General features: G+C 49.2%; 1 protein-coding gene across 1 annotated transcript in view; it reads left to right on the top strand.

The window, feature by feature from the left end:
- The window catches only part of ITGA8 (integrin subunit alpha 8), a 213250-nt gene that overhangs the window by 104480 nt on the left and 83563 nt on the right, over positions 1-25207 (top strand). Inside the window, exons 14-15 of the mRNA XM_073581939.1 lie at positions 23101-23146; positions 23814-23930. Coding sequence (XP_073438040.1) covers positions 23101-23146; positions 23814-23930 — 163 coding nt within the window. The remainder of the gene's footprint in view (positions 1-23100; positions 23147-23813; positions 23931-25207) is intronic.

Raw genomic sequence — 25207 nt, 5'->3', positions numbered from 1 at the left:
CCACCTATCCTAATTGATAGCTCATCAGTTTCCCTCCTCTCTGCTGCTGAATCTTCGTCCACCTAGCCTGATTGCTTCCTCTCGGCTGCTGACTCTCCACCCATGAACCCTAATTGATGGCTACCCAGTGTCACTCCTTCCAGCTGCTGCTGATTCTCCATCTACCTAGCTTGATTTTGTCCCTCTTCACTGCTGTTTAATCTCTGCCCACCTAGCCTATTTGACAATTCCCCCCGTCCCTCCTCCCTGCTGCTGAATTTCCATCCACCCTGCTTGGTTGTCAGCCCATCAGTGCCCCTCGTCCCTGCTGCTGATCAGCATTCGCTCATCTATCCTGATAGGCAGCTCCTCAGGGCCCCTCTTCCCTGCTACTCCTGATTCTCACACCACTCAGTATAAGCTGCAGCAACATACTTGCCTGACATACCAGATTTACTGAGACTGTTCCTATTTGAAAACATTTCTGACAAACTCAGGATGTCCAGGTTGAAAAAGGGTTTGGTTGGGATGAACCCAGGCACATATGAGTATCGGTAACTACAGTGAGGAAATAAGTATTTGATACGCTGCAGATTTTGCAAGTTTTCCCCCCAACAAAGAAGGGCGAGGTCTGTAATTTCAATCGTAGGTACTTGTGACGCTTCAGGGGTTTTGGCAGCGTCCGAGAGTGGACCCTCTGGGTCGCAGAACTGAGGCCCCCGGGACGAGCGCACCAGGTGGAACCGACCCCTATACAGGGACCGTTAGGGGCAGGCCCGCGGGGGGGGGTCAGACACCGCAACAGCTGGAACCAAGATGGGCGGCTCGATGGACCGGAGTGACTACAGGCTGGAGAGGCTGCTCCAGAACCAAGGTACGGGACTCCGTGAGGGAAGTGCGAGGAGAGATAACGAGCGGCTAAGACCGGAGGCAACATGGACGACTGACAGACAGCGGGCAGGAGTACAGGACAGGGAACGGAGCAGACACTGGAGAACGGAACAGAGACAGGGGACCGGGGAACGTAGGCTGTGGAACCCGGACCAGGCAGGACAGTAGACAGGCAGGGAGACAGGAGGACAACCAGAGGGAGAGACAACAAGACTGGAACTAGGGAAACCACAAGACATAGGGGAGACCTATAGACAAGCTATAGGCGGCCAAAATAGAGCAGGTAGACACACAATAATCTGGCGTCTTCCCCTTATGGGAGACGCCTGATATATCCACTGCTGGCAGGTGATTGACTGACCGCTAATCGGCCACCGCCCACCGCAGGGTTAAACAACCCGACGGCCGCGCCCGCGACCTAGTGCGCATGTGCGGGCCAGCAGCTGCCAGGAAGACAGGGAGGCGAGGCGCGCGTGAGCAGGAGGAGGAAGGAGACGCGCGTGAGCCGGAGAGAGGAGGAGGCGGCGGCGGCGGCCGGGTAAGAGACAGCCGCGGGGGGACCCGATGCTAGGGGAACGGCGGCGGGCACGGCTGCTGCCATTACAGTACACTTCACCTGTGAGAGACTGAATCTAAAAATAAAAAACAAAAAAAATCACATTGTATGATTTTTAAATAACAATTGTTTCCTTCTCACCAAGCTGCTTGCCTCTTGTCCTGTAGCCCATCCCAGCCTTGTGCAGGTTTACAATTTTGTCCCTGGAGTCCTTAGACAGCGCTTTCGTCTTGGCCATGGTGGAGAGGTTGGAGTGTGATTGAGTGTGTGGACAGGTGTCTTTTATACAGGTAACGAGTTTAAACAGGTGCAATTAATACAGGTAATGAGTGCAGAGTAGGAAGACTTCTTAGAGAAAAACCAACAGGTCTGTGATTCAGAACTCTTGCTGGTTGGCCGGTGATCAAATACTTATTTCATGCAATAAAATGCAAATTAATTATGTAGAAATCATACAATGAGATGTTCTGTTTTTTTTTATTTTTAGATTCTGTCTCGAACAGGTAAAGTATACCTACGATGAAAGTTACACATCTCTTCATTCTTTGTAGAAAACTCGTCAGCGTATCAAATACTTATTTTCCTCATTGTATATCCCATGTTCCTGACAAGGTGTGTCTCCTTCATAGATTTTCCCTGTGCAGCAAAATGAATGCGGGTGGCTGCAGTTCCCTCTATAACCAGTTCCTTATATGGAGCACTGCTGTGCAGGGATTAGAGAAAAGAATGCTAAACCAGTGCTATGTGCCCTTCATTCTAAGATTAAAGTGGGGGTCCTGGCATAAATTTATGGCACATCCTGTGATCCATCACCACTAGTGTTGAGCGATACCGTTCGATACCCCAAAATATCGTATCGGATGGTATCGCCCGATACGAAAAAAATATCGGGTATCGCCGATTCCGATACCGGAAGTCCCATTCAAGTCAATGGGACTTCCGGTATCGGAATTTAAAAAAGCCCTTTATTTCCTTGTAGGCTAATTCTACATAATTGAAAACAAATAAGAATCATGTAGAATGTATTGTGGGAGGTGGAGGAGACATTAAAAGCATAGTGGTTTATTCAAATCACATGGCATAGCATTAATTCCAATTTTTTTTTTCAAGACGTTCGGAGTTAAAAAGATATTGACTATGTTAACCTTTTTTATATTTTGTCAGATATGTATGTTTCACAACTTCCATGCTCTTCACCTTCTTTTGTACTTCTCCCACACTTTCTCCTTCATGATCCGCAGCAGTAGCATTTTTTTCATCAACTTTTTCTTCACCTTATTCATCTTCTTCTTCTTCACCTTCTTCCCATTAATTTTTTTTTCCATTCTTCATATTCTTCTTATTCAGCTATTATTAATTTTCATATGCTATTTCTTCATCTTCTTCCTATTCTTCTTTGTCTTCATTTTCTTATGGTGACAGGCATTCCTGTAGTACTTATGTATAAACGTTATAAGATTACACCTTATGTTCTGCCTGTCACTAAAGATTTACAACAGGATTTGTCTGCGTTCAGTTTGGCCTGCAGCAGTAGGCATTTTCCAGGGGCACCACGAGGAGGATCGGACTCACCCCCATTTACTGCTTAGTCTTCTTCTGCTTATAATTTTGATTTCTTCTATGATGATTTTTAGTCTTATGCTTAATGTTCTTCTGCTTTCTGTTCTTCTGCTTTTGCTTCTTCTGCTTCTTATTCTTCTGTCTTTTGTTCTGTATCTTGGTGGTTGTCTTCATGTTCTTTGTCCTCTTGGTCATATTATTTAGGGTCATATTTCTGGTCTTCTTTGGTGTGGTCTTCAGGGTCGTCGTCATCAGGGTCGTCGTCATGGAGATCAATAAGGATTACCAAAGACAATTTCAAAAAGCTTGATCTTGGAAATGTAGCAGAAGGTACAAGAAGGCTGAGAAACTGGCGAGAACCAGCTGACAGTACTGGAACCCCTATTGGCAGCAGAAGGAACAATAGCCAATGGCACTACTGAGGAACAGCTGACGGTGCTGGACCCCGGTTACTATGCAGGAGGTACCTGTGCTAGAAACCACTAACAAGGACCAGCTGACCTTGCTGGACCTCGGATACCGAGATGGAGGCACCTAGGCCAAAGGCTCTGGCGAGAACCAGCTGACAGTGCTGGCACCCGGATGGGTAGCAGAAGGAACAAGAGCCAATGGCACTACCGAGAACCAACTGACGGTGCTGGACCACGTTTACTAAGCAGAAGGTACCTGTGCTAAAAAGCACTACCAAGGACCAGCTGACGGTGCTGGACCTCAGATACCGAGATGGAGGCACCTAGGCCAAAGGCTCTGGCGAGAACCAGCAGACAGTGCTGGAACCCGGATGGGTAGCAGAAGGAACAAGAGCCAATGGCACTACCGAGGACCAACTGACGGTGCTGGACCACGGTTACTAAGCAGAAGGTACCTGTGCTAAAAAGCACTACCAAGGACCAGCTGACGGTGCTGGACTTCGGATACCGAGATGGAGGCACCTAGGCCAAAGGCTCTGGCGAGAACCAGCAGACAGTGCTGGAACCCGGGTGGGTAGCAGAAGGTACCCATTCAAAGCAAAGTAGCCAGGCCGCAAGCCGGCCGCAGTTACCGAAACCCACAGTCCTACTGGGGGTCCATGTCCCATTGGCACTACGGATCCAGCCTTCAGTGCCAGTTCCTGCAGCCCACATAGGAGTCACCTAAACTGCAGGCACCGTAGAGTCGGCTAACCAGGCCGCAAGACGACAGGATAACGGATTGTTGGCATAGTGACCTTGACACTACCCGGAAACAGCTGGCGTGCTGGAACCAGGCTGGGCAACAGGGAGTACCCGTGCCAAAGACACTGCCGAGCACCAACTGGTGTTGTTGGAACCCAGGGACAATCATGGTGAAGGCCGAGGCCTACTTGGTGGCAGTTTTAGATTGTTTGTAGGCTACAACAGACTGTCAACGTGCTCCAATTAGGCATCTGTCTCCACTCTGTTTCCAGGATTTCACGTGACCACCAACACCGCCAGTTTATGCGTACAGTAGCCGTCTGCCCAATCCACACGTGTTCCTGTGTTACTGGGGTTCTGTAATGTCAGCAGATCCCATGATGTGTGTCTGCCACTGTCTCCTGCTCTGTCCACATTCCCACCACTTGCAGTGGGAAGGTGGACAGCGCAGGAGACAGTGCCAGACACACATTGGGGGATCTGCTCATGTAACAGAACACCAGGAACACAGAAACAAGTGTGGAATGCGTGGACGGCAACTGTGAGCAGGAACTGGCGGTGTTGGAGGTCAGGGGAAATACTAGAGACAGAGTGGAGACAGAGGCCAAATCAGAGAATGTTTAAATCTGAAGTAGTTACAATTTGGAGGCAGCAGCAGTTTGCCCTCCACACAGCAGGGGATCAGCTGACGTTACTGACCCCCACTTTCACATGAACGAGTGTTTTTTTCTGTGTGGACAGCACTTCCGAGCACCAACTGGCGTTGTTGGAGCCCAGGGACTATCATGGTGCAGGCCGAAGCCTACTAGGAGCCAGGTGTAAATCTGAGGTACTTTGACTTTGGAGGGAGCAGGACACTTTGCCCTCCACACAGCAGGGGATCAGCTGACGCTACCGAACCCCACTTTCACATGAACAAGTGTTTTTTTCTGTGTGGACAGCACTTCCGAGCACCAACTGGCGTTGTTGGAGCCCAGGGACAATCATGGTGCAGGCCGAGGCCTACTAGGAGCCAGGTGTAGATCGGAGGTATTTTGACTTTGGAGGGAGCAGGACACTTTGCCCTCCACACAGCAGGGGATCAGCTGACGTTACTGACCCCCACTTTCACATGAACGAGTGTTTTTTTCTGTGTGGACAGCACTTCCGAGCACCAACTGGCGTTGTTGGAGCCCAGGGACTATCATGGTGCAGGCCGAAGCCTACTAGGAGCCAGGTGTAAATCGGAGGTATTTTGACTTTGGAGGGAGCAGGACACTTTGCCCTCCACACAGCAGGGGATCAGCTGACGCTACCGAACCCCACTTTCACATGAACAAGTGTTTTTTTCTGTGTGGACAGCACTTCCGAGCACCAACTGGCGTTGTTGGAGCCCAGGGACAATCATGGTGCAGGCCGAGGCCTACTAGGAGCCAGGTGTAGATCGGAGGTATTTTGACTTTGGAGGGAGCAGGACACTTTGCCCTCCACACAGCAGGGGATCAGCTGACGTTACTGAACCCCACTTTCACATGAACAAGTGTTTTTTTCTGTGTGGACAGCACTTCCGAGCACCAACTGGCGTTGTTGGAGTCCAGGGACAATCATGGTGCAGGCCGAGGCCTACTAGGAGCCAGGTGTAAATCGGAGGTATTTTGACTTTGGAGGGAGCAGGACACTTTGCCCTCCACACAGCAGGGGATCAGCTGACGTTACCGAACCCCACTTTCACATGAACAAGTGTTTTTTTCTGTGTGGACAGCACTTCCGAGCACCAACTGGCGTTGTCGGAGCCCAGGGAAAATCAGGTAGTAGGCCGAGGCCTACTTGGAGCCAGGTGTAAATCTGAGGTACTTTGACTTTGGAGGGAGCAGGACACTTTGCCATACACACAGCAGGGGATCAGCTGACGTTACCAAACCCCACTTACACATGAGCAAGTGTTTTGTCTGTGCGGACAGCACTTCTGAGCACCAACTGGCGTTGTCGGAGCCCAGGGAAAATCAGGTAGTAGGCTGAGGCTTACTTGGTGGCAGTTTTCGATTGTTTCTACACTACTACCAGTGGCGGATTATAATGAGGTCAATTTGGGCAGTTGCCCCGGGCCCAGTGGGGTTAAGGGGCCCACAGCCGAGGCCAGTAAATTGCCCCATTATAATCCGCCACCGCGCAGGGCCGGATTACAGGCAGGGCAGGCGGGGCTTCAGCCCCGGGGCCCCCACCACAAGAGCTTCTAAGGGGGCCCCCACCACATTCCTGCTGGCTGCTGCAATGACACTCCATCTTCTCCCCACCTAAAAGTGAGTGACCGTGGGGGCGGCATTATGTGCTCTGCTACCAGCAGCATCTACAAGTAGCCTGAACGCTGATGCTGCTGGTAGCGTGCAAAGGCTTGTGATGAGATCACAGGAGTTAAGGTGTCAGGACCCCCGATCATGTGACCCCTGTCTCCTCCCCTCCTGTGACCTCATCACAGGTCCTGTGCGCACAGCACAGAGCACTGAGAGCAGCCATGTATGTGGAGTGCGGCTCTGCGGGTGGAGGTCGGTGCTGGAGGCTCCATTATTCTCTATGTGGAGTGCGGCTCTGCGGGTGGAGGTCGGTGCTGGAGGCTCCATTATTCTCTATGTGGAGTGCGGCTCTGCGGGTGGAGGTCGGTGCTGGAGGCTCCATTATTCTCTATGTGGAGTGGGGCTCTGCGGGTGGAGGTCGGTGCTGGAGGCCCCATTATTCTCTATGTGGAGTGCGGCTCTGCGGGTGGAGGTCGGTGCTGGAGGCTCCATTATTCTCTATGTGGAGTGCGGCTCTGCGGGTGGAGGTCGGTGCCGGAGGCTCCATTATTCTCTATGTGGAGTGCGGCTCTGCGGGTGGAGGTCGGTGCTGGAGGCTCCATTATTCTCTATGTGGAGTGGGGCTCTGCGGGTGGAGGTCGGTGCTGGAGGCTCCATTATTCTCTATGTGGAGTGGGGCTCTGCGGGTGGAGGTCGGTGCTGGAGGCTCCATTATTCTCTATGTGGAGTGGGGCTCTGCAGGTGGAGGTCGGTGCTGGAGGCTCCATTATTCTCTATGTGGAGTGCGGCTCTGCGGGTGGAGGTCGGTGCTGGAGGCCCCATTATTCTCTATGTGGAGTGTGGCTCTGCGGGTGGAGGTCGGTGCTGGAGGCCCCATTATTCTCTATGTAGAGTGTGGCTCTACGATTCGTGACCCCCGTCACGTGACGAGGGGGGCCCACAGAGTCTGAACTGCCCCGGGCCCTGGCTACCCTTAATCCACCCCTGACTACTACTAACTGTCAACGTACTCCAATTAGGCCTCTGGCTTCACTCTGTTTCGAGTATTTCCTCTGGCTTCCAAACATGCCAGTTGCTGCTCTGAAATGCCGTCTGCACAACCCACACTTGTTCCTGTGTTACTGGGGTTCTGTAACAGCAGCTTCTCCCTAGAGGTGAGTCAGGCAATGTCTCCTGCTCTGTCCACTTTTCCACTACAAGTAGTGGGAATGTAGACAAAGCAGGATACATTGCCGGACTCACCTCTGGAGATGAGCAGATGTTACAGGACCCAGGTAACACTGGAACAAGTGTTGATTGTGCAGACGGCACTTGAGAGCAGAAACAGGCGGTGTTGTAGGCCGGAGGAAATACTCAAAACAGAGTGGAGACAGAGGGCAAATCAGAGAACATATTAAATCAGAGGTAGTCAGAATTTGTAGGCAGCAGGACACTTTGCCATACACACAGCAGGGGATCAGCTGACGTTACCAAACACCACTTACACATGAGCGAGTGTTTTGTCTGTGCGTACAGCACTTCTGAGCACCAACTGGCGTTGTCGGAGCCCAGGGAAAATCAGGTAGTAGGCCGAGGCCTACTTGGAGCCAGGTGTAAATCTGAGGTACTTTGACTTTGGAGGGAGCAGGCCACTTTGCCATACACACCGCAGGGGATCAGCTGACGTTACCGAACCCCACTTACACATGAGCGAGTGTTTTGTCTGTGCGGACAGCACTTCTGAGCACCAACTGGCGTTGTCGGAGCCCAGGGAAAATCAGGTAGTAGGCTGAGGCCTACTTGGTGGCAGTTTTCGATTGTTTCTACACTACTACTAACTGTCAACGTACTCCAATTAGGCCTCTGGCTTCACTCTGTTTCGAGTATTTCCTCTGGCTTCCAACCACGCCAGTTGCTGCTCTGAAATGCCGTCTGCACAACCCACACTTATTCCTGTGTTACTGGGGTTCTGTAACAGCAGCTTCTCCCTAGAGGTGAGTCAGGCAATGTCTCCTGCTCTGTCCACTTTTCCACTACAAGTAGTGGGAATGTAGACAAAGCAGGAGACATTGCCGGACTCACCTCTGGAGATGAGCAGATGTTACAGGACCCAGGTAACACAGGAACAAGTGTTGATTGTGCAGACGGCACTTGAGAGCAGAAACAGGCGGTGTTGTAGGCCGGAGGAAATACTCAAAACAGAATGGAGACAGAGGGCAAATCAGAGAACATATTAAATCAGAGGTAGTCAGAAGTTGTAGGCAGCAGGAGAGTTTGCCGTACACACAGCAGGGGATCAGCTGACGTTACCGAACCCCACTTATACATGAGCGAGTGTTTTGTCTGTGCGTACAGCACTTCTGAGCACCAACTGGCGGTGTCGGAGCCCAGGGAAATTCAGGTAGTAGGCCGAGGCCTACTTGGAGCCAGGTATAAATCTGAGGTTGTTTGACTGTGGAGGGAGCAGGACACTTTGCCATACACACAGCAGGGGATCAGGTGACGTTACCAAACCCCACTTACACATGAGCGAGTGTTTTGTCTGTGCGTACAGCACTTCTGAGCACCAACTGGCGGTGTCGGAGCCCAGGGAAAATCAGGTAGTAAGCCGAGGCCTACTTGGAGCCAGGTGTAAATCTGAGGTTGTTTGACTGTGGAGGGAGCAGGACACTTTGCCATACACACAGCAGGGGATCAGCTGACGTTACCGAACCCCACTTACACATGAGCGAGTGTTTTGTCTGTGTGGACAGCACTTCTGAGCACCAACTGGCGTTGTCGGAGCCCAGGGAAAATCAGGTAGTAGGCTGAGGCCTACTTGGTGGCAGTTTTCGATTGTTTCTACACTACTGCTAACTGTCAACGTACTCCAATTAGGCCTCTGGCTTCACTCTTTTTCGAGTATTTCCTCTGGCTTCCAAACACGCCAGTTGCTGCTCTGAAATGCCGTCTGCACAACCCACACTTGTTCCTGTGTTACTGGGGTTCTGAAACAGCAGCTTCTCCCTAGAGGTGAGTCAGGCAATGTCTCCTGCTCTGTCCACTTTTCCACTACAAGTAGTGGGAATGTAGACAAAGCAGGAGACATTGCCGGTAACACAGGAACAAGTGTTGATTGTGCAGACGGCACTTGAGAGCAGAAACAGGCGGTGTTGTAGGCCGGAGGAAATACTCAAAACAGAGTGGAGACAGAGGGCAAATCAGAGAACATATTAAATCAGAGGTAGTCAGAAGTTGTAGGCAGCAGGAGAGTTTGCCGTACACACAGCAGGGGATCAGCTGACGTTACCGAACCCCACTTATACATGAGCGAGTGTTTTGTCTGTGCGTACAGCACTTCTGAGCACCAACTGGCGGTGTCGGAGCCCAGGGAAATTCAGGTAGTAGGCCGAGGCCTACTTGGAGCCAGGTGTAAATCTGAGGTTGTTTGACTGTGGAGGGAGCAGGACACTTTGCCATACACACAGCAGGGGATCAGGTGACGTTACCAAACCCCACTTACACATGAGCGAGTGTTTTGTCTGTGCGTACAGCACTTCTGAGCACCAACTGGCGGTGTCGGAGCCCAGGGAAAATCAGGTAGTAGGCCGAGGCCTACTTGGAGCCAGGTGTAAATCTGAGGTTGTTTGACTGTGGAGGGAGCAGGACACTTTGCCATACACACAGCAGGGGATCAGCTGACGTTACCGAACCCCACTTACACATGAGCGAGTGTTTTGTCTGTGTGGACAGCACTTCTGAGCACCAACTGGCGTTGTCGGAGCCCAGGGAAAATCAGGTAGTAGGCTGAGGCCTACTTGGTGGCAGTTTTCGATTGTTTCTACACTACTGCTAACTGTCAACGTACTCCAATTAGGCCTCTGGCTTCACTCTTTTTCGAGTATTTCCTCTGGCTTCCAAACACGCCAGTTGCTGCTCTGAAATGCCGTCTGCACAACCCACACTTGTTCCTGTGTTACTGGGGTTCTGAAACAGCAGCTTCTCCCTAGAGGTGAGTCAGGCAATGTCTCCTGCTCTGTCCACTTTTCCACTACAAGTAGTGGGAATGTAGACAAAGCAGGAGACATTGCCGGTAACACAGGAACAAGTGTTGATTGTGCAGACGGCACTTGAGAGCAGAAACAGGCGGTGTTGTAGGCCGGAGGAAATACTCAAAACAGAGTGGAGACAGAGGGCAAATCAGAGAACATATTAAATCAGAGGTAGTCAGAAGTTGTAGGCAGCAGGAGAGTTTGCCGTACACACAGCAGGGGATCAGCTGACGTTACCGAACCCCACTTATACATGAGCGAGTGTTTTGTCTGTGCGTACAGCACTTCTGAGCACCAACTGGCGGTGTCGGAGCCCAGGGAAATTCAGGTAGTAGGCCGAGGCCTACTTGGAGCCAGGTGTAAATCTGAGGTTGTTTGACTGTGGAGGGAGCAGGACACTTTGCCATACACACAGCAGGGGATCAGGTGACGTTACCAAACCCCACTTACACATGAGCGAGTGTTTTGTCTGTGCGTACAGCACTTCTGAGCACCAACTGGCGGTGTCGGAGCCCAGGGAAAATCAGGTAGTAGGCCGAGGCCTACTTGGAGCCAGGTGTAAATCTGAGGTTGTTTGACTGTGGAGGGAGCAGGACACTTTGCCATACACACAGCAGGGGATCAGCTGACGTTACCGAACCCCACTTACACATGAGCGAGTGTTTTGTCTGTGTGGACAGCACTTCTGAGCACCAACTGGCGTTGTCGGAGCCCAGGGAAAATCAGGTAGTAGGCTGAGGCCTACTTGGTGGCAGTTTTCGATTGTTTCTACACTACTGCTAACTGTCAACGTACTCCAATTAGGCCTCTGGCTTCACTCTTTTTCGAGTATTTCCTCTGGCTTCCAAACACGCCAGTTGCTGCTCTGAAATGCCGTCTGCACAACCCACACTTGTTCCTGTGTTACTGGGGTTCTGAAACAGCAGCTTCTCCCTAGAGGTGAGTCAGGCAATGTCTCCTGCTCTGTCCACTTTTCCACTACAAGTAGTGGGAATGTAGACAAAGCAGGAGACATTGCCGGTAACACAGGAACAAGTGTTGATTGTGCAGACGGCACTTGAGAGCAGAAACAGGCGGTGTTGTAGGCCGGAGGAAATACTCAAAACAGAGTGGAGACAGAGGGCAAATCAGAGAACATATTAAATCAGAGGTAGTCAGAAGTTGTAGGCAGCAGGAGAGTTTGACGTACACACAGCAGGGGATCAGCTGACGTTACTGAACCCCACTTACACATGAGCGAGTGTTTTGTCTGTGTGGACAGCACTTCTGAGCAACAACGGGCGTTGCTGTAACCCAGGAAATAAAGTTCAGGTCATAGAAACATGAACACAACAGGAGACCTGGATCCTGTTGCCAGCCAATTATTTATTCTGGAAGAGGACTGGCAAATTCAGGTGAGATCCAGGCCTTGTTCATTTTCAGAAAAGTAAGCCGGTCAACATTATCGGCGGATAGTCGCGTGCGACGGTCTGTTACCACACCACCTGCAGCACTAAAGACACGTTCCGATAATACACTGGCAGCAGGGCAAGCCAGCACCTCCAATGCATACTGGCTAAGCTCCGGCCATGTATCCAGCTTAGAGACCCAATACTTGAACGGGGAAGAGCCGTTTGGGAGTACACTAACAGGGCAAGACAAGTAGTCTGTCACCATCTGACGGAAACGTTGCCTCCTGCTGACTGGAGCCGTCTGTGATGGTGTAGCCATTTGTGGCGGTCCCACAAAACTTTTCCACCTTTGGGCCATACTGGCCTTGCCTTGTCCTGCGGCACTGCCTCTGCTACCTCTTTGTGCAGAGCTTCCTCCACTGCCTCTACCCACTTGGCTGCTATGAAAAGCACTACCAGCAACACTTGCGGGGGGAATGGAGAACATGATGGCCTGCACAAGTGTTTCTTGGTACTCCCGCATTTTACGCTCCCGGTTCAACTGTGGTATGAGGCTTTGTAAGTTGTCCCGGTAGCGAGGATCTAGGAGGGTGTACACCCAATAATCAGCCGTGTGGAGAATGTTGGCGATGCGGCGGTCATTTAACAAGCACTGCAGCATGAAATCAACCATGTGCTGCAGACTGCCAACTGGACCGGAAACGCTGTCCCCAGCTTGAGGCAGCATCTCAGCCTGCTCAGCATCACCCCACCCTCGCTGTACACACTGACTACTAGAGCCTTGTGTACCTCCCTCCTCTGGAGAGATGTGTTCCTCCTCCTCCATTGACTCCTCGTCATCCTCCTCACTAAGTGTCCCCTGCCTGGGCCTTTGTGTGGAAGCACGTTGCGCAGACTTGCCAGAAGCAGATGACATTTCTGACTCTTCATGCTCGACCTCTTCTAAAACCTCCTCACTTAGTGCTTGTAAGGTTTTTTGAAGCAGACAGATGAGGGGGACAGTCATGCTGATTAGTGCATCATCTGCACTGGCCATCCGCGTGGAGTCATCGAAGGCACGCAAAACTTGGCAGATGTCCCTCATAGTGGCCCACTCAGTGGTGGTGTAGTGTGTCCGGCGCACAGTGCGACTTGTTTGCGCCTGATGCAGCTGGTACTCCATTACTGCTGCCTGCTGCTCACACAACCGCTCCAACATATGTAACGTTGAATTCCACCTGGTGGGGAGGTCACATATGATGCGATGTTCTGGCAGGCGGAATCGGCGTTGCAGAGATGCAATGCGCGATCTTGCCATGCTGGAACGCCGCAAGTGAGCACACTCTAGGCGAACCTTGTGCAGCAGTGCATCAAGATCTGGATAGTCCCTCAGAAAGCTCTGCATGACCAAATTGAGCACGTGTGCCAGACATGGTATGTGAGTGAGGTTGCTTAGGCCCAGAGCTGCCACTAGATTTGGGCCATTGTCACTCACTACCAAACCTGGCTGGAGATTCGCTGGCACAAACCACACATCGCTCTCCTGCTTGATGGCATTCCAGAGCTACTGTGCTGTGTGGCTCCGATTCCCCAAAGAAATTAATTTAAGGACGGCCTGTTGACGTTTGGCCACACCTGTGCTCATATCTGGCCTAACAGGCTCATGCAGTGCTGATTCCGAGGAACTAGAGTAGGAGGAGGACTCAATATGTACAGACTGCATTCCTGCAATCCTTGGAGTTGGCAGAATACGTACAGAGCCACTCTCCAGATCTGTACCCGGCTCCACAACATTGACCCAATGGGCAGTGAGGTAAAGGTATCGTCCCTGTCCATGGCTACTGGTCCACGCATCGGTGTCAGGTGGACCTTGCTACTGACGGCGTTTAGTAGCGCATTTTTAATTTTTCCCTCCACATGCTTTTGCAGGGCAGGGACGGCTCGCCTGCTGAAATAAAAGCGGCTGGGCACATTGTATTGTGGAACTGCCAATGACATCAAGCTCCGGAAGGTGTCAGTCTCCACCAGCCTGAATGACAGCATCTCAAGGGCCAGTAGTTTGGCAATGCCGGCATTCAGAGCCAGTGCTCGGGGATGGTTTGCCGAGTATGGCCGCTTTTTCTCCCATGCCTGTGCTACCGATTGCTGGTGAGTGGCCTGGGAGTGTGCTGATGACTGAGAACGTGGTTCAGTGGGTGGAATTTCACTGGGTCTGTGGACAACAGTGGCAGTGGTTCTTCCATGGCGTTCCAGTGAGGAAGCCGAACCAGCTGTGTGTGAGCTGGAGGAAGAGGCCCCAACACGAGCTGAAGAGGTGGTAGGTGCTGCTGAAGGTTGGCCTACATCTTCAGTGTGTCTGTGTAACTCCACCTCGTGCTTGGTAGGCACATGTTTCCACATATTTGTGGTATTGAGGTTGCTCACATTTTTCCCTCGTTTAACTTTCTGATGACACAGCTTACATTTGACAAAGCAAATGTAATCTGCAACTGTGTCAAAAAAAGACCACGCACTGCAAGTCCTGGGAGTGCCCGTTTTCTGTTTTGGAAGAGGATTGCTCCTCACGGGTGCCAAAGTGGAGGCTACATGCAACCAAGTCTGCCCCCGCCCTCTCCCTCCTCTTTTGGCCGTTCGGGGAATCTCTTCCTCAGAGCTGCTCCCACCACCTTCCTTGTGGCTGACGCCATGATGGGTCAAGGACCTCATCATCTCCACTCCCCTCTTCAAGCACCGGCAGGTCCTGGGTTGTCTCGCCAGCACCGTACGCACCAGAAATTGGTAACTGAGCGCACCAGAAACTGGCAAATGAGACTCATCATCATCAGATGAGCACTGAGGTGTGCTGACAATAGGCACTGGCCCACCCGCCTCTTCAGATTCAGAGGGACAAAGCAGTTGCGCATCACTGCATACTCCCTCTTCTTCACGCTCTAGAATGCTGCTTGGCTGGCCACCTCTTTCAAAGCCAAAAGATTCTGAGAACAGAAGTAAAGATTGAGATGGCTCCTGTCCAGGGCTCTCAGACTGCCTGGGCAATTTGGCAGGTGGTGAAGAGACAGATGGTTGCTCTTCAGTGCTCTGGCCCTGGGAGGATGCGGAAGTCATTGAAGTGGATGCGTTAGCTGCCATCCATCCGACAACGGCTTCAATTTGTTCGTCACGCAGCAGTGGGGTACGGCGAGGTCCTACAAAGCTGCGCATGAAGGACTGTTGCCTGGTAAAAGTGCGGGATGCCGGGTCACTGGTGGCCGCAGCAGACACCGAATCCCCACGTCCTCTCCCTGCTGAATCCCCCCGTCCTCTCCCTGCTGAAACTCCACGGCCACGACCACGTGCCTTACTCCCTGTCTTCTTCATCTTGGTAGACTGATAAAGATAGGCAGAAAAGTAAAAAAGGGGTGGCTTAGTGTTCTTATTCCTGAACACCTGCTAACCAGTATAAGAAACACTAATTTGGCTAAGAGTGTGTGTACTACACTTTAATATGATCTAATGTGGCCTACACAACTCTAAAGTGGAGTGTTTGGTGAACTTTATTTCCTTTTTTTTTTTTTGGGGGGGGGGGAAGAAAAGGATGTGACCAAAGTTTGAAAGCTATAGTATCACAAACTTTTTGGAGCGATTACAATGCAGGAAGCTAACCTACAATGCAATTGATGAGGCTCCAAAAAATAGGGTGATACTAGTCTGGCTGGCCCTGAAGGGCACAAGCCAGCAAAAAGGCTCCTCTATCTAATCCTATATAGTGTTTGCAACCAACCAATGACAATGGATGCGGATGGAAGCACACTAATATAGGAGCAAAAATCTGGACAAATTAGCTGCAAAAAAAGGACTATGTATGAGGCAGTGACGCACGCTGAGTGGACTACAACCAGAGGTGGTGTAGAACACACTGCAACGTGAGCTGCACTCACACACAGAGAGACCTATCAGACAGCCAAAAACAGTGCAGAGAAATGGGCTATAGCACTGAAATGCTGCTGAAAGGCTCCGCTGTCCACTCCTTTAGTGTTTGCAACCAACGTATATGGATACGTATGGAAGCACACTATACAGGAGAAAAAAAAAGCAGCAATAAAAGAAAAATGTGTATGAGGCAGAGACACACGCTGGGCGGCCTACAAGCAGACATGCCTGTAGGACACACTACACAGCGTAGGTCTGCACTCACACAGCCCTTGCAGACAGCTATTAAAACAGCGCTGCTGGGCTAAAAAAATGCTACAGTGGTGGATTATGGAGCCTGGGTAGAGCAATAGATATGTTTGATGATCGCTATTTCTAACTGTCCCTCACAGTCTTCAACAGCAGCCTGTCCCTAACTGAATTCACAGCAGAGTGAACCCGAATTGGCGGCTGCTGCGGTTTTTATAGTGCATCATGACATCATTTCAGCAGCCAATCACAGCCATGCCAGTAGTTAACATGCCTACATGCCTAACAGGATGTGCCCACACTTCTGAGGATCCCCATTGGCTGAATCAAATCGAGCGGGCTCCTAGCATTATGGGAACTTCCGATTCCGGTATTCGATATGAAAAAAGTATCGGAACTAAGTATCGGAATTCCAATACAGCGAATATCGGCCGATACCCGATACTTGCGGTATCGGAATGCTCAACACTAATCACCACCCTTTTTAAGGCATTTAATTGAATAAGATTAAGATGCAATTTCCAAACAGACCATATGCGAGAGTGGCGCTATTACAAATGCTTCTTAGAATAAAATGATTGGAAAGATCTGCTGTGTACATAAAGATTATTGACCCTCAGGCTGTGTGCACATGCTGCGGAATCTTCTGCGGATTGATCCGTGCGGATTTTCAAAATCCGCAGATAAATCCGTATGTCAAAACACTTGCGGTTTATCTGCGGATTAGCCTGCGGTTTTGCCCTGCGGTTTTACCATCTCCACAATGGAGGAGATGGTAAACCGCTGTGGAATCCGCAGAAAGAATTGACATGTCAATTCTTTCTGCAGATTAGAAACCGCAGAAAATCCGCACAGAAAATTCTGCAGCATCTGCACTGCGGTTTCCATTTCCCATAGGGAAACTGAAACTGCTGCGGATCCGCAGGGCCAAATACGCTGCGGAACTGCAGCAGAATCCGCAGCGTGTGCACACAGCCTTAGCCTCTTCTCTGTAGAATCACTGTGAAAAAAACAGATTGTATCTTTATTTCCCAGACAACCATGTTTTTGCAAACCAAGAAGAATCGACTTTTTATCTGTATATTTGGCTTGTGGATTTAAGTGTTTATGTCTGGTGGGTCAAGAAGACAGACTTGCATACCATTTAACATACTGTGTAAGTCTGTAATAGTGACTTGTACATTGACACACTGTTTTACCTTAACCCTGTTTTGTCTGTGTGTCACGCCGCCTCCGCATACTCACCCGGCCTCCGCTCCCACGCCACAGCCCACTGCCGCCCGACAGCCACGGCGGTCCCTTTTGACAGGCTTGCGGCCGACGGGGTCTCTGCATGCAATGTGCATGCGCCATAGGCCGCGGCCGCGCCTCCCTCCCGTTACTTGTGCTCCAGCAATGCCCTGACCCGGAAGCACCTACGGACCAATCTCAGACCTGACAGGGCCATATCAGGCCGTTCCACCCTGAGGAAGGCGCCTGATCGTTGTGTTTGCTAGCACACTGGCCCTGTTTCCTCGTGTGCTCTCTGCAGTCTCGCAGACCTGCCTTCCGTGGTCCCTGCAGTAGCCCCGCAGTCCGGTGTTCCTGCTCCATCCTGCTATCCACACTCCAGTCCTTCAGTCCTACTCCAGTCCTGCCTCCGGTGTTCCTGCTCCACCCTGCTATCCACACTTCAGTCCATCAGTCCTACTCCAGTCCTGCCTCCGGTGTTCCTGCTCCATTCAGCTATCCACACGCCAGTCCTTAAGTCCTACTCCAGTCCTGCCTCCGGGATTCCTGCTCCATCCTGCTATCCACACTCCAGTCCTACAGTCCTACTCCAGTCCTGCCTCCCGTGTTCCTGCTCCGTCCTGTTGTCTATGCTCCAATCCTGCAGTCCTACTCCGGTCTAGACTGCAGTGATCCCGCTCTGTTGTCTACGCTTCAGTCCCGCACTCCTACTCCAGTCCGTCCTAAGCCGCCCCTCTCGGTACCGGCTATCGTGGTACCCGAACCCCTGGGCCTGCTCCTAGCGATCCCGTATAGGAGTCGGCTCCACCTGGCAGCTCGCCCGGGGCCCCTCGATGCCACGGTCCAGAGGGTCCACTCCTGGAGATTTGTCTCCTGACCAGCCGTGGTAACACTGTGTAGTGTTTGCCCACCGAGAGATAGAGCAGGTGTGCAGTGGAATGAGCCCTGGTCCATGCAGTCTTGCTAAAGGCAGCCGGGCCAGCGGACAAGAGCACTCACTGCCCTCGTTTCTCCACAATCAATTGTTGTTGAGCCATCAAATTTTTGCCATTAATGTCTTTACCATTTATATTTGGGTGGTTGAAACCTGAGCAGGAAATGTGAAATCTATTCACGAACGTCCCTTCTCTTTTACAGTGGGGCAAAAAAGTATTTAGTCAGTCAGCAATAGTGCAAGTTCCACCACTTAAAAAGATGAGAGGCGTCTGTAATTTACATCATAGGTAGACCTCAACTATGGGAGACAAACTGATAAAAAAAAATCCAGAAAATCACATTGTCTGTTTTTTTTTTCATTTTATTTGCATATTATGGTGGGAAATGAGTATTTGGTCAGAAACAAAATTTCATCTCAATACTTTGTGATATATCCTTTGTTGGCAATGACAGAGGTCAAACGTTTTCTGTAAGTCTTCACAAGGTTGCCACACACTGTTGTTGGTATGTTGGCCCATTCCTCCATGCAGATCTCCTCTAGAGCAGTGATGTTTTTGGCTTTTCGCTTGGCAACACGGACTTTCAACTCCCTCCAAAGGTTTTCTATAGGGTTGAGATCTGGAGACTGGCTAGGCCACTCCAGGACCTTGAAATGCTTCTTATGAAGCCACTCCTTCGTTGCCCTGGCGGTGTGCTTTGGATCATTGTCATGATGAAAGACCCAGCCACGTTTCATCATCAATGCCCTTGCTGATGGAAGGAGGTTTGCACTCAAAATCTCACGATACATGGCCCCATTCATTCTTTCATGTACCCGGATCAGTCGTCCTGGCCCCTTTGCAGAGAAACAGCCCCAAAGCATGATGTTTCCACCACCATGCTTTACAGTAGGTATGGTGTTTGATGGATGCAACTCAGTATTCTTTTTCCTCCAAACACGACAAGTTGTGTTTCTACCAAACAGTTCCAGTTTGGTTTCATCAGACCATAGGACATTCTCCCAAAACTCCTCTGGATCATCCAAATGCTCTCTAGCAAACTTCAGACGGGCCCGGACATGTACAGGCTTAAGCAGTGGGACACGTCTGGCACTGCAGGATCTGAGTCCATGGTGGCGTAGTGTGTTACTTATGGTAGGCCTTGTTACATTGGTCCCGGCTCTCTGCAGTTCATTCACTAGGTCCCCCCGCGTGGTTCTGGGATTTTTGCTCACCGTTCTTGTGATCATTCTGACCCCACGGGGTGGGATTTTGCGTGGAGCACCAGATCGAGGGAGATTATCAGTGGTCTTGTATGTCTTCCATTTTCTAATTATTGCTCCCACAGTTGATTTCTTCACTCCAAGCTGTTTGGCTATTGCAGATTCAGTCTTCCCAGCCTGGTGCAGGGCTACAATTTTGTTTCTGGTGTCCTTTGACAGCTCTTTGGTCTTCACCATAGTGGGGTTTGGAGTCAGACTGTTTGAGGGTGTGCACAGGTATCTTTTTATACTGATAACAAGTTTAAACAGGTGCCATTACTACAGGTAATGAGTGGAGGAAAGAGGAGACTCTTAAAGAAGAAGTTACAGGTCTGTGAGAGCCAGAAATCTTGATTGCTTGTTTCTGACCAAATACTTATTTTCCACCATAATATGCAAATAAAATGAAAAAAAAACAGACAATGTGATTTTCTGGAATTTTTTTTATCAGTTTGTCTCCCATAGTTGAGGTCTACCTATGATGTAAATTACAGACGCCTCTCATCTTTTTAAGTGGTGGAACTTGCACTATTGCTGACTGACTAAATACTTTTTTGCCCCACTGTATATCGTTGCTGTTGTGTTTAATGCGCAAAAATAGATGATCTACTCTCTTGGATCGTGTGATTTGGTCAGTGAGCGATGAGTTTGTTTGTGCCGACCCTGAGTGGTGACCGGAATGGCGGCCGCATTATTGGCTGTGACGTTTTCTTAAACCCGGTAACCATGTCTGCTGGGAATCGGGATCTGCAATGTACAGTTCTTGTATTTACGGTGGATATAAAAAGTCTTCACACCCCTGTTAAAGCGACAGGTTTTTCTCATGTAAAATAATCGTAGAAGGAAGAAGAATTTCAGAACTATTTCCACTTTTCAATGTCACTCATAATCTGCACATTTCTATTGAGAAACAAAGTAAAATCTTTTTGGGTGGAAAAAGAAAAATAAAGAACTAAAATAATGTTGTTGCACAAATATACACACCCTTAAACTAATACTTTGTTGGAGGACACTTGGAATTTATATGATGTACGGGCTGAGACCCTGATTCTATCGATGTGTGATTTACTGGGCTGTGTCGCTGTTTCAATATAATCAATATTGTCTATAGCGGCATAATGTAGGTGGAGAGACCCTGATTCCAGCAATGTTTCACTCATTGGTCTGATTATCACTGTTTTCTCTGCTGCAGATGTTGGAGTGGTCAGTATGCTGATACCTACATAACCCCGCCCACATCACTGATTGGTAGCTTCCTGTGTGCTCTGTGCATAAAGCTGCCAATCAGTGGTGGAGGAGTGGTTACACAGAACAAGAGGACTAGTAGGCACTGAACACCTGGTCCTGTAGTGATAATCTCCTGCTGCTAACACACTAATCTTATTGATACAGCAACAAGCTGCTAAGCAAGTGACACATCACTGGAATCAGTGACTCTGCCCCTACCTCATGCTGCTTTACAAAAACTTGCAAACAGAATACCTTTAAATTGTCCTTAAATGGGGCAACACAAACCTGGTGTCATATTCTCTTTAAGAGTAGAACTTGTTAAGGTTGGAACTCAAGGTCAGTAGGAGGTTGGTAAAGCAATGTATTTGCAAGGTACTCAACTTTTTTGTAGATTGTATCTACATACTATACAGTATATATTGTAAAATAATGATCTCTTCATTCTAAATGTAAATACAGAATACCTACAGCTGGCGTCTAATATATACAATATATATATACAATGCAGGAATCTGATCTTGTATACAGCACAATCACTGTCTGTCACACGCGTCATTTAGCAGGGGATATTTTTAAGGGTAAATATACCCAAGTCCTAAGCAAAGTATAGTAATCTTAAGATTTACATCTAGATTTTTGTTTTGTTCTTGGTTGATCTGGCCTTTAAGCGAAACTTTAACTCTTAGATATATTTGAATGTGGTTGAAGTTGCCCCCAAATGCAAGAAAGCGATATCACCCTCTGCCTCAACCATAGTGCGGAATGATTTATAAGAACTATATACGGTATGTGCAATAAAACTGCTCATTTCTCTGTTTTTTATTAGATGGGATTAATCTACAAATATTGGTTTTATGAAATACATCTTTATATTTCTGGATTATTAGATGCCGAATTAAAGAAATTACCTCTATTCAATAACATCTACTAACGTGTATATTAATTAGCTTTATATTTTATTCTCATGATGATATACCACCCCACCTCTGTAGGGCCCAATTATAATTAATCTATACATGCATGTTGTTGAAGTATGGGTCTCCTGTGAGACAAGGGGTAGGGGCCTGCTATGAGTCAGGGGGAGGGGCTTCTATTAGGGGCAGAGGCCTCCTATGAGTCAGAGGGAGACGTTTCCTATAGGACAAGGAGAAGAGTCTCCTATAAGTCAGAGGGATGGGCCTCCTATCAGTCAGAGGGAGGGGCTTCCTATCAGTCAGAGGGAGGGGCCTTCTATCAGAAGGAGGGGCCTTCTAACACTCAGAGGGAGGGGCCTCCTATAAGTCATAGGGAGGAGCCTCCTATCAGTCAGAGGGAGGGGCCTCTTATCAGTCAGAGGGAGGGGCTTCCTATCAGTCAGAGGGAGGGGCCTCCTATCAGAAGGAGGGGCCTTCTAACACTCATAGGGAGGGGCCTCCTATAAGTCATAGGGAGGAGCCTCCTATAAGTCATAGGGAGGAGCCTCCTATCAGTCAGAAGGAGGGGCCTCCTATCAGTCAGAGGGAGGGGCCTCCTATCAGAAGGCAGGGCCTTCTAACACTCAGAGGGAGAGGCCTCCTATCAGTCAGAGGGGGGGCCTCCTATCAGTCAGAGGGAGGGGCCTCCTATCAGTCAGAGGGAGGGACCTCCTGGGAGTCTGTGGAAGGGGCCTCCTATCAGTCAGTGGGAGGGGCCTCCTATCAGTCAGTGGGAGGGGCCTTCTATCAGTCACAGGGAGGGGCCTTCTATCGGTCAGAGGGAGGGGCCTTCTATCGGTCAGAGGGAGGGGCCTTCTATCAGTCAGAGGGAGGGGCTTCCTATCAGTCAGAAGGATGGGCCTCCTATCAGTCAGGGAGGGGCTTCCTATCAGTCAGGGAGGGGCCTCCTATAAGTCATAGGGAGGAGCCTCCTATCAGTCAGAAGGAGGGGCCTCCTATCAGTCAGAGGGAGGGGCCTCCTATCAGAAGGCAGGGCCTTCTAACACTCAGAGGGAGGGGCCTCCTATCAGTCAGAGGGAGGGGCCTCCTATCAGTCAGAGGGAGGGGCCTCCTATCAGTCAGAGGGAGGGGCCTCCTATCAGTCAGAGGGAGGGACCTCCTGGGAGTCTGTGGAAGGGGCCTCCTATCAGTCAGTGGGAGGGGCCTTCTATCAGTCACAGGGAGGGGCCTTCTATCGGTCAGAGGGAGGGGCCTTCTATCAGTCAGAGGGAGGGGCCTCCTATCAGTCAGAGGGAGGTGCCTCCTATGAGTGTGAAAAGGATCGGTTATGTGGCTGGGGAGAGGGCTCTGATGTAACAGAGGGAGGTTCCTTTGGGTATTCCATGACCGGACTGCCACCAGTCTAGCATTTATTTCCTATGCAGCCATTGCCCTTACTGCATCAGCATTAGCGGCTGCCCTCTAGATGACAATACAGGAATTACAGATTTACGCTATGTGATCATTTGTAAAGATACAAGTAAATAAACTATACCTTTGCGTTTCTGTACGTTTCTATATGTCCTCTCTCCGTATGTAGATTTGTGTTATTTTTACTTCCAGATCTGATTGTTGGAGCTTTCGGAGCAGGGAAGGTGGCTGTATACAGGTAAGATAAGAGCGCTCTCCATGTTGAATCAATGGTGGTTAATTTTGGCCTTAAAGGAGTCTTTCAGCCTCAAAAAACATGGCTGCTTACTTCTAAAAACAGCACTACACTGTTTCACAGGTTGTGAGTGGTATTGCAGCTCAGACCCATTTATTCCAGTGATCCTGAGCTGGAAAACCAGACACAAGCCATGGACAAGTGTGCTGCAGTTTATAAGAGGAGTCATGAATTTCTAATCTAGGGCTTCCCTTTTATAAACCTAATGTGGTTTAGATTGGGCTTCCAGCCTGTGCAGTGCTGGACACATTAATTTTTTTTTTTTTGTATGTAACGCATAAACAAATTTATCTGTTACACTCCAGAGCTGCACTCGCTGTTCTACAAATTTTAGAGCTGAAATCGCGAGGCGTTCCATAATAAGCCTCTGCATATTTTTTGCGTTAAAAAAAGTATGTTTCTACCAGATACTGTACAGTTATAGACTTTCAGCGGTTTTTGCTGACAAGTTTGTTGACTATTTCCTTCCAAAACTTGCAGACTTTTGAATTCAGCTGTGAAGTATACTGTACATGCTGTAAATTGGATTTTTTTTGCACATCCTATGTACTGGATATCGTTGCTCGGATTGGCTATGCTGCTGAGATCTTTCCTCCTGTTTCCTTCTCAGGGCCAGGCCTGTAGTGACGGTGGACGCTGAACTCCTACTCAATCCTACGATCCTTAATCCTGAGAACAGAACCTGCCTGATTTCCGTCTCAGACACTTTGGACATGATGGTGACTTGGTAAGTGAGAGGATGGTGGTCTATGTTATATTGCAGAGTTTACAAGGTAGCCCAAATGTCTATGTCTTTCTCAGTGATATCCGAGGACATAAAGATCTGTTGGGACTAATGACATCATCAGAGGAGACATGATGTCACTTATGAGACTCAGACATTTAACCAACTGAAAGTTTGTGCTCACATTATATTACCAAATATTTCTCATATATAACTTAATTTAATGCCCACATGAAACATTCATTATTCTAATAATACAGCTATACTGTGCTTTAATAGTGTAAGATATATTAATAATAAAGTCCCTGGTGGTCTAGAGTAGTGAAGAGTTTAATAATAAAGCCTCTGTTGGTCAAGGGCAGTGAGGGGTTAAACGGAAAATCCCTGGTGGGGAAAGGCATTGAAATCTTTAATTTGTAAACTTCCTAGTAGTCCATGGCAGTGAGGCTTTGGTCACACTATCAGCATTTGGTCAGCATTTTCCATCAGTATATGTAAGACAAAACCAGGAGTGGAACAATCAGAGGAACACGTCACCACTTATGTATTTTTGACTCACTCCTGGTTTTGACCAAATACTGATAGTGTGATCATAGCCTGAAAGTTTAACCATAAAGTCCCTGCTGGAGTAGGATACTGAAAAATTAATGTTAAAGTCTCTTGTGGTCACTTGCAGTAATAAAAATCCTGGTGGTCTAGGGCATTGGGTTTAATGGTAAACTTCCTAGATGGTATAGGTGCAGTGAAGGTTTAATGGTTAAGTCCCTGATGGTCAAAGACAGTTAAGAGTAGAATGGTAAAGTCCCTGATGGTCCAAAGCAATGAATGGGTTAATAATAAAGTGCATAGTGGTGTAGGGCATTGAAGGATTTAATAGTAAAGTCGCTGGTGGTCTAGAGCTGTGTGAAGGGTTTAATGGTAAAGTCCCTGATGGTCTATGGCAGGGAAGGGTTTAATGGTAAAGTCCCTCATGGTCTATTGCAGGGAAGGGTTTAATGGTAAAGTCCCTGATGGTCTAGGGCAGTGTGAAGGGTTTAATGGTAAACTCCTTGGTGGTCTATGGCAGTGAAGTGGAAAAGTCATTTTGGTCAAAGGTGGTAAAGAGTAAAATGTTAAATTCCATGTTGGTCAAGGGCAGTGAAAGGTTTAATGATAATGTCCCAGGCGGTGCATGACAGGTAATGGGTTTAGTGGTAAAGTCTCTTACGGTCAAGGGCAGTAAAGTGTTTAATGGTAAACTGCCTAGTTGGCCTGGGGCAGTGAAGGGTTTAATAGTAAAG

The sequence above is a fragment of the Dendrobates tinctorius genome, unplaced genomic scaffold (assembly GCF_039654945.1).
Source record: "Dendrobates tinctorius isolate UK_male_01 unplaced genomic scaffold, ASM3965494v1 ptg000070l, whole genome shotgun sequence".
Lineage (NCBI taxonomy): Eukaryota > Metazoa > Chordata > Amphibia > Anura > Dendrobatidae > Dendrobates > Dendrobates tinctorius.
Note: the sequence above shows the minus strand (reverse complement) of the source record. Positions and strands in the feature narration are given on the sequence as shown.